The following is a 9219-nucleotide window of genomic DNA, read 5'->3' as shown; positions in this document are numbered from 1 at the left end:
AAAGGTGACTCCCATGTCCCACTCGGATTATCATGATCGAAAAACAGCATCCAGGGGTTTTCTAAATATTCTAAAGAACACCTGGGAGAAGTGGGGGTTCTATTGGTTCTACAAGGGTTAGAATGCCAAGGTAGGGGTCCTCAACACCGCGTTAGCGTTTTTTCTTTTCTCGAATGTTTTTTTTTTTCAGTTGCAAAACAGATTACGGTCCAGTTCTTCACACAAAAGAGTGACAATTCCCCACTTCCTCGAGCTATCCAGGGGTGAATAGGGCGCAGGACAGGGGGCACGACAGGGCACTTCAGTGCAGGTGTGATGCCTATAACATTCAAGCCACAAAGCATCAGGGGGGCTTCGAATACCTACAGTGACCATATATAAACATGTTTGCATTTGGTAATGCCGATTTGTTGTGTGGTGTTTGGGACAGTTTGCAAGTTTTGCAATGTCAAACTTCTCCGTTTGGCCATATGTACATTAAGCAGCCTAGTGCTCAACATGAACAATTCTTTAAGAAATCAATTACAAAGAATAGGTTGTTCGCATATTAATAACCTATTTATTTTTTTATATATATATTTAGTGCAAGAATTTGTTAAAATATTATTGGACAATATAACGTTTACAAAGAAAAAACGTGCATCACACAAGACTGTTAAGAACCTATACGAAAACATATCAGATATTAAATAAAGATACTTAGACCACCAAAACGAACTGTTGGGATGTGAACTCTCCGCTTTACGCACGCGGCTTGCTGCTTCTTTGTGCAAGTCATGCTCTATTTGTGGCTGGAACTCGATAGAATTGAGAGAGGATAACTTATAATTGACTGTGTCTAACTTTAAACCATAACTTTTAAATGGCGTTTTTAGATGCCACAGTGAATGCGCCGGTGGAGAGAATCCACTCACTACATCACGGACAGGAGGGACTAACCTTCTCCAATGACATCACTCACTTCTCTCCTTGCGCTCAGCTCATCGACTTGAGGTTACAGAAGGGCTGCGGACGAAGGCAATGTTTCACACCATTCGTTGTCAATTCTCACGCACCGACACTCCAAAAAGTGCTTATTCGGGCAAAGGGAGCCTTGAGCGGCATGATGGCAGAGGAGAGCAGGGGCAAACGAAGGAAGCAAGCGAACCCAAGAAGGAATCGAGGTATGGAATATGACTTGTTCAGCGCATTGTGTAGTTGAAGTTGTTTGAACACATTGTTATCACGTCCTTGTGATGTCGTTCACATCTCATGGTGTAGCGGATCTTTCATTATTGCGACGGTATTGAAAAGTATCGAATAGTAAATGACTCGGGTTGGTTTCTCTAAGTAGAAGTTTTTTTTATCATTTAAAAACTTTGGAAAATAACAGCACATTCTAGAGAAGTATGAACATGTGGTTTCGATGTCACTGATATTATCATTATGCATTTTTGCCATAACAGCAATTGATGGCATGTTTAGAGAGAGAGATTTGCAAAACAGCGAAACATGGTAAATTTAACGAGTAGACACGTGCCAGTACAGAAATAACCCTAAAATTCCAGAATTGTGCGGCAACGTGAATGCAGTGCGAAACTGCACATCTTTAGGCTACTTACTGATAGACCCATACGTTTCCAAGTGTTGCTATTAGAATTAATTATAATCAGACGTTCTTATATTTAAGTATAATGCCTTGTTTGAAAATGAGTACATATTTTCAACTGTAGCCTATTGTCATAAGATTTAGCTCCCACGTTTTTTTGTTCGTTTTGTTTGTCTCTCCGTGATTGTTGTAATATATCCATGTATTTATTTTAAAACACTTGTAAAGTATATTGTAAAGAAGAAAGGGGTAGACAAGAACAGCAGCATTTGTCATGCAACAGGTCGCAATATTTCCTCCAAGACAACAATGCATAACAGGCTTACATTTTGGTTACAGTGATCATTGCGCGCATAATAATCACTGGTTTTGAATATAATAACTCAATTGAAACACGTGTTACAATTATTAAAAGCGTTGTATTGGTTATATCACCCAAACAGAAAAAAACGTTTATTCTAGACACGACAAAAGACACCAAGAGTAAAGGGACTGAGTTGGACAGGGTAGGTATACAAACAAATTAAACGATTATTTACAAAAAAATCCTAAGAGGCCTACTATTGTGATCCATTGATCAAAAATAGATATTTGTATTCCTGCATCATTTATATTTAGCAAATGATTAAGAATAACATCATTCAAATGAGTTGAAAAATAGAACAGATAAATACTTTTGACTTTCCTTTACCAAATAAAAACGCATTGTATTATAATATACAATTCGTTTTTTTTATTGCGCGAGTATTGCAAGTTAATATATTCATCTATTTGATTAACTGTATTTTCAAACAAACAAAAATAACTACATTTCAATTAAGACAATTGATTTACCAATGCCATCTCCAAGTCCTTCCTCATTTCCCCACACTTGTAGTCTACAATTAAAACATGCGTGTTATAACAATCTATTTGTAATGTATGTAGGTTATTACTGAGGTAGCTCAGTGTTTTCATATGTAAATACTGAATAGCTTCTCATCAAGCTGCTGATGTCAATCATTTAACAGTGACAAGTGGAGCTGAAGCCGGAGAGTGCTACAGGGAGTCACACACACACACACACGCACACACACAAATTTGAGAGGGACCGTAAAAGCCACTTTCTCACATCGTGGAGACAATAAGTGATTATCAAACACACACACACACACACTTGAGAGGGACCGTAAAAGCCACTTTCTCACATCGTGGAGAAAATAAGTGATTATCAAACACACACACACACACACACACACACACACACACACACACACACACACACACACACACACACACACACACACTGCAATGAGAAACTGTAAATTATACTGTAATTTTTTTGTATTATCAACAACAAAATACTCTGAAACGTTTTACTGCAGAACACTGTAAATGCATTATGGGAAATGTGTGGGGGAAATAATTGCTTTATCATGATACCTTATCTTTGGAGCTCCAAAAACCTTTTGACCACTAGTGGTGCATGGTACTGTAGCAGTAGCAATTCTACACATTTTGCCATGGGGCAACAAGAAAATGTTGCAGTTTTATAGATCATTTCATGTTATTCTACACTTTTTGCCATGAAGTTGAGAGAAGAATTTGCTATTTTAAAGCTAATTTCCTGCAAATCTACACGTTTTGCCATTGGGCAGAAAGGAACATGTGCAGTTTTATAGATAATTACATGCTATTCTACACATTTTGCCATGAGGCTGAGAGAAAATGTAGCATTTTTACAGCTAAAATATACTGTAGGTGTTGACTGTGATAAAGGCACTGGATTGTTTTTTAATTGTTATTTTATTGAACCGTTATTTAACGAGGCAAGTCAGTTAAGAATAAATTATTATTTACAATGACGACCTACCCCGGCCAAGCCCTCCCCTAACCCGGACAGCGCTGGGCCAGTTGTGCACCACCCTATGGGACTTCTGATCACGGCCGGTTGTGATACAGCCCGGGATCGAACCCAGGTCTGTAGTGATGCCTCTAGCACTGCGATGCAGTGCCTTAGACAGCTGCTTTTCCACTCAGGATTTTGAGTTGTCTTTTTGCTAAATGAACAGATGAAGAAGGCAGTGGCATGGTGCATATAGTCATAGAAGCATAGTGAGATATGCCTCAGTGCGGTCATGTTCCTTTCCCCCTTCTGATGACCAGGTGGCGAATCGCATCTCTGCATGTCTGGCAGACATATCAGTGTGGATGACGGATCACCACCTCAAGCTGAACCTCGGCAAGACGGAGCTGCTCTTCCTCCCGGGGAAGGACTGCCCGTTCCATGATCTCGCCATCACGGTTGACAACTCCATTGTGTCCTCCTCCCAGAGCGCTAAGAACCTTGGCGTGATCCTGGACAACACCCTGTCGTTCTCAACTAACATCAAGGCGGTGGCCCGTTCCTGTAGGTTCATGCTCTACAACATCCGCAGAGTACGACCCTGCCTCACACAGGAAGCGGCGCAGGTCCTAATCCAGGCACTTGTCATCTCCCGTCTAGATTACTGCAACTCGCTGTTGGCTGGGCTCCCTGCCTGTGCCATTAAACCCCTACAACTCATCCAGAACGCCGCAGCCCGTCTGGTGTTCAACCTTCCCAAGTTCTCTCACGTCACCCCGCTCCTCCGCTCTCTCCACTGGCTTCCAGTTGAAGCTCGCATCCGCTACAAGACCATGGTGCTTGCCTACGGAGCTGTGAGGGGAACGGCACCTCAGTACCTCCAGGCTCTGATCAGGCCCTACACCCAAACAAGGGCACTGCGTTCATCCACCTCTGGCCTGCTCGCCTCCCTACCACTGAGGAAGTACAGTTCCCGCTCAGCCCAGTCAAAACTGTTCGCTGCTCTGGCCCCCCAATGGTGGAACAAACTCCCTCACGACGCCAGGACAGCGGAGTCAATCACCACCTTCCGGAGACACCTGAAACCCCACCTCTTTAAGGAATACCTAGGATAGGATAAAGTAATCCTTCTCACCCCCCCCCTTAAAAGATTTAGATGCACTATTGTAAAGTGGCTGTTCCACTGGATGTCATAAGGTGAATGCACCAATTTGTAAGTCGCTCTGGATAAGAGCGTCTGCTAAATGACTTAAATGTAAATGACTTATTGGGGGTGTGGCTTTCAGTTACTTATTTTCGGCCACCCATCCCATGAGAGTGAATGTCATTCCAGTTCATCTGAACGTCATTCCAGTGCACTGCTTGCTATGAATTCTATCAGATGGTGTTAGCATGTTTAGGTAAAAAAGTAGGTAATGTCCCATTTGGAACACTGACAAGTAGAGAGCATTAAAAAAATGCCTAGGCATGCCTCCATGGCTTTGTTTCTGGCTCATGAATATATTTGGAGGCGTGCCTTTAAGAGGTTATAATTGTTGCGCCCATATGAGTGAGACGGCAGTACCAATTGAACTCCTATGTGGTTATAGGACCCCATCAATGTAAAATGTACACGAGACAGATTGGAGTGGCAGCAAGCCTTAAACCTTAGATGGTTGAGCATTTTGCCATGTCCTTTTGTTCCGTTTCGCCCTGTAGTCACTGCACGTTTGGAAGCCTTTGTTAAGGCCTCTACTATGAAATACAAACCCCTTCTCATCCATTCATTAATTCATTCCGATTACGGTAGCATTTACTGTTTCACAATATAATACAGTAAATGTTATGGTATTGTACTTTGTGTCATTACACAGTACTTGCTTTGATAGCGTATTTCTATCACAGCAGGTGTACTTCATTTTAGTTGCAACTGAGCTGCTTGTAGGCTACTGTTAAATTCATGCAACGTTGACTTGAACTATGGCTGTGATGAGATGTAGGCCACACACAACAGTTGACTGCTAGGAGTGTTCCCCATTTTGAGGCAGAGCGAGGTGTGTGTGGTCGCTTGTGCGCCTCCCAACACCGTCCCCTCCGTTGTTAAATATAGCGCCCGTCTTCCCAGGTCCTCCTTTTCACAGTTCTACTCACACTAACGCAAAGGTAGTCCAAAAAAAAGACATATTACCGTAATTACTTACAAGGAACTAGAAACAGCAAGCGCCACATTACTTGTAGATCAGGGAAGTTCCTCTCATCAAACCAAGAGATTTAGGTGTGTATATTTTGATGATGCATGTTGTGTTTAGAGGCATGGTCAGAACTTGCTTGTGGTTTCTGAGACAAAGAAGTTCAATGACTTTCCTTTGTGGATTTGGGGGTCAGCTGTCGTTGAAAGTGAAATGGTGTTGTGACTGTCGCAGCTAAGATCAAGGAGATGTTCCTAAAAGAAGGTCATTTTGCCAACACGATTTTGTGACTGAATTCAATGTGATTCAATACGACTCAGAGGACTATAACGCCTGGGATATGTGTTTTGTTCATTCACACAACAAGACAAGGTGAAATGGCTCCGACACATGTAGCCTCAGATGTTTGCTGACGTCTCCTCTTGTGTTGGTACAGGACTTAATGCAAAAATGTACAACAGATGGAAGTTAGGGAAGAAAATACATGAAAACAGTCCTAAATATTGAACGTTTTCGAAGATTTTTGAACTATGTATATTTGCATAGTTGCCTCATAGAAAAATATTGATGGCAAGAGATGGTAAGGGGACATTTTTAATTGCCGTCTAAAGAATGATCAGGTGATGGGACTATTTAATCTCCCTTTTTTTTGTAGCTTCCATTCTCTGGGAGCCGTGTGTGCTTGAGTGTGCGTCTGTGCATGCGTGTGTGTGTGTGCGGAAACCGCCGGAGAGAATGTGTATGTGAGGAGTGGGGCCTCAGATAAAACCAAATGAATTTGGCAACACTAACACAACAGACAGAGATTAAAGTGTCTGTCCAAAAAAAGAGAAGCTATGACATCGTTTCTTCTGTCTCCAAGACGCTTATTGATTACAGTCTCTGTCTTCCAAATAAAACTGTCAATGTCCACAGATATCAACCAAAGTTGAGACTATTGCTGTCCATCGTCTCCAGATTGCAGGAGGTCATGTTACAGGGTATTCATGGAGACAAGTCCATTGAAAATGGTGTACAATTTCAAAAGATGTGACTTCCCTAGTTTGATATGAGAACGATTGTAAGCATGGTGATGCAGGTACGCGTTTGCACTCAATGTGTGACATTGTTAGCACGTCCTATGAATACCTTCTTCATAAATGCATATAAGCACATTTGTAATGCCTAGTGAACTGTGTGTGGTGCATCATAATGCATGGCATCGCAATAACAACTGCCTAAATAAATAGGTACATTCATGAAGTGTACACATATTATATCTCACAGCACTGTCTCTGAGTAGGTGGACTGATAGAAGAGTTCATGTTGTGCTAAGATGCAGCAAGAGTCATCCCCCTTTAACCTCTTTGCATTACGACTTGATCTTGGATTCATTTACAACTGTGCTGTACTGTTGAGCTGATAGTCTATTTAACTTTTTCCTCACAGTTCTCTCTCTCTCTTTCCCTCACTCACTCTTTCTCGGTTTCTTCTTTTTTCAGGTGCCAATTTATTTAAACTCTTTCCACTTTTTCTTCTTTCTCCTTCATTGATTTCCAAACCCCAGTCTTTGTGTGCAGCTGGGGCCCAGCTGTGTGTGTGTGTGTGTGTGTGTGTGTGTGTGTGTGTGTGTGTGTGTGTGTGTGTGTGTGTGTGTGTGTGTGTGTGTGTGTGTGTGTGTGTGTGTGTGTGTGTGTGCATGTTGCGTGGTGTGTGTGTGTGTGTGTGCATGTTGCGTGGTGTGTGTGTGTGTGTGTGTGTGTGTGTGTGTGTGTGTGTGTGTGTGTGTGTGTGTGTGTGTGTGTGTGTGTGTGTGCATGTTGCGTGGTGTGTGTGTGTGTGTGCATGTTGCGTGGTGTGTGTGTGTGTGTGTGTGTGTGTGCATGTTGCGTGGTGTGTGTGTGTGTGTGTGCATGTTGCGTGGTGTGTGTGTGTGTGTGTGTGTGTGTGTGTGTGTGTGTGTGTGTGTGTGTGTGTGTGTGTGTGTGTGTGTGTGCCCAAATGTGTCTTTCTCTGGCACAGAATTGTCACAGGGGGCATGAGTACAGGAGAGAGAATCGAAGGCAGAGAGAGAGAAAGTCGAAAGGAGTGAAAAACACATCGAGAGAAAAGAGAGAGAGAGAGAGGGAGATGCTGTGGTATTATATGAGCAGCAGAGTGAGTGACCCTAACCCTAACCCTAACGAAAAACGTGAATTTATATGGTAATTTTAGGTAAATATCAAAAGTAAACAACTCTGAAATATTTAACTGCAGCATACTATGAATTATGGTGCACTGTGGGAAATTACTGTATTTTGAATGGTACTCTAATTCCACCCCACAGAATACAGTGCCGTACCGTATCTTTGGAGCGGCAAAAAACTTTTGACCGCTAGTGGACTGCAGCATACTGTAAATGATGGTGCATTGTGGGAAAATTACTGTATTTTGAATGGTACTCTAATTCCACCCCACAGAATACAGTGCCGTAACGTATATTTAGAGCGTCTAAAACTTTTTGACCACTAGTGGGTGTATGGTATTGTTGTTTCTGGCTCATTAACATATTTGGAGGCGTGTCTTGTAAGAGGCTATATTTGTCGCACCTGTAAGTGAGAATGCTGTACCAATTTAGCTCCTATGTGGTTGTAGTGACCCATCAATTTAAAATGTATAGGGGACAGATTAGAGTTGCAGCAAGTCTTAAACATGAAATGGTTGAGCATTTTGCCATGTTCTTTTGGTCTGTTTTGCCCTGTAGTCACTGCCACAGGCTAAACACCTTCTTCGCCCACTTTGAAAATAACACGGAGCCACTGACGCAACACCCTCCCAAGGACTGTGGGCTCTCGTTCTCCGTGGTCGACGTGAGTAAAACATTTAAGCGCGTTAACCCTCGCAAGGCTGCCGGCCCAGACGGCATCCCTAGCTGCGTCCTCAGAGCATGCGCAGACCAGCTGGCTGGAGTGTTTACATATATTCCCAGTCTGCTGTTCCCACCTCAGTCCACCATTGTTCTTGTACCCAAGAAAGCAAAGGTAACTGAACTAAATTACTTTCGCCCCGTAGCACTCACTTCTGTCGTCAGGATCATATCGACCATTCTGTCGTTAAGGGTCACATATCACCTCCACCTTACCTGACACCCTAGACCCACTTCAATTTGCTTACCACCCCAATAGATCAGGGCCCTCACATCCTCCCGAGTGGCGCAGTAGTCTAAGACACTGCATCTCAGTGCTAGAGGTGTCACTACAGACCCTGGTTTGATCCTGGGCTGTATCACAATTGGCCCAGTGTCGTCCGGGTTAGGGGAGGGTTTGGCCAGGGTAGGCCAACATTGTAAAATAAGAATTTGTTCTTCACTGACTTGCCTAGTTAAATAAAGGTACAAAAATAGATCCACAAACGATGCAATCGCCATTGCATTGCACACTGCCCTATCCCATCTGGACATGAGGAATACCTATGTAAGAATGCTGTTCATTGACTAAAGCTCAGCCTTCAACGCCATAGTACCCTCCAAGCTCATCATTAAGCTCAGGCCCTGGGTCTGAACCCTGTGCACCTGGGTCCTGGGCTGCCCCCACTACGCTAATCCTCAACACAAGGGTGCATGCTCAGCCCCCTCCTGTACTCCTTGTTCAACCATGACTGCGTGGCAATCACGCCTCCAA

At 43.0% G+C, this 9219-nt stretch overlaps 1 protein-coding gene across 3 annotated transcripts in view; it reads left to right on the top strand.

Moving 5' to 3' along the window:
- The first annotated feature begins 905 nt into the window (after positions 1-905).
- The window catches only part of LOC139535387 (zinc finger E-box-binding homeobox 2-like), a 49264-nt gene continuing 40950 nt past the window's right edge, over positions 906-9219 (top strand). The window contains exon 1 of one of the 3 annotated variants that reach the window (XM_071334743.1): positions 906-1163. In XM_071334743.1, the coding sequence (XP_071190844.1) occupies positions 1103-1163 (61 nt within the window). In that variant the 5' untranslated portion in view covers positions 906-1102. The remainder of the gene's footprint in view (positions 1164-9219) is intronic. The other 2 variants (XM_071334742.1, XM_071334745.1) reach the window with 2 other exon arrangements.

This window comes from Salvelinus alpinus, chromosome 12 (assembly GCF_045679555.1).
Source record: "Salvelinus alpinus chromosome 12, SLU_Salpinus.1, whole genome shotgun sequence".
NCBI lineage: Eukaryota > Metazoa > Chordata > Actinopteri > Salmoniformes > Salmonidae > Salvelinus > Salvelinus alpinus.
This window is presented reverse-complemented; position numbering and strand designations above follow the sequence as displayed.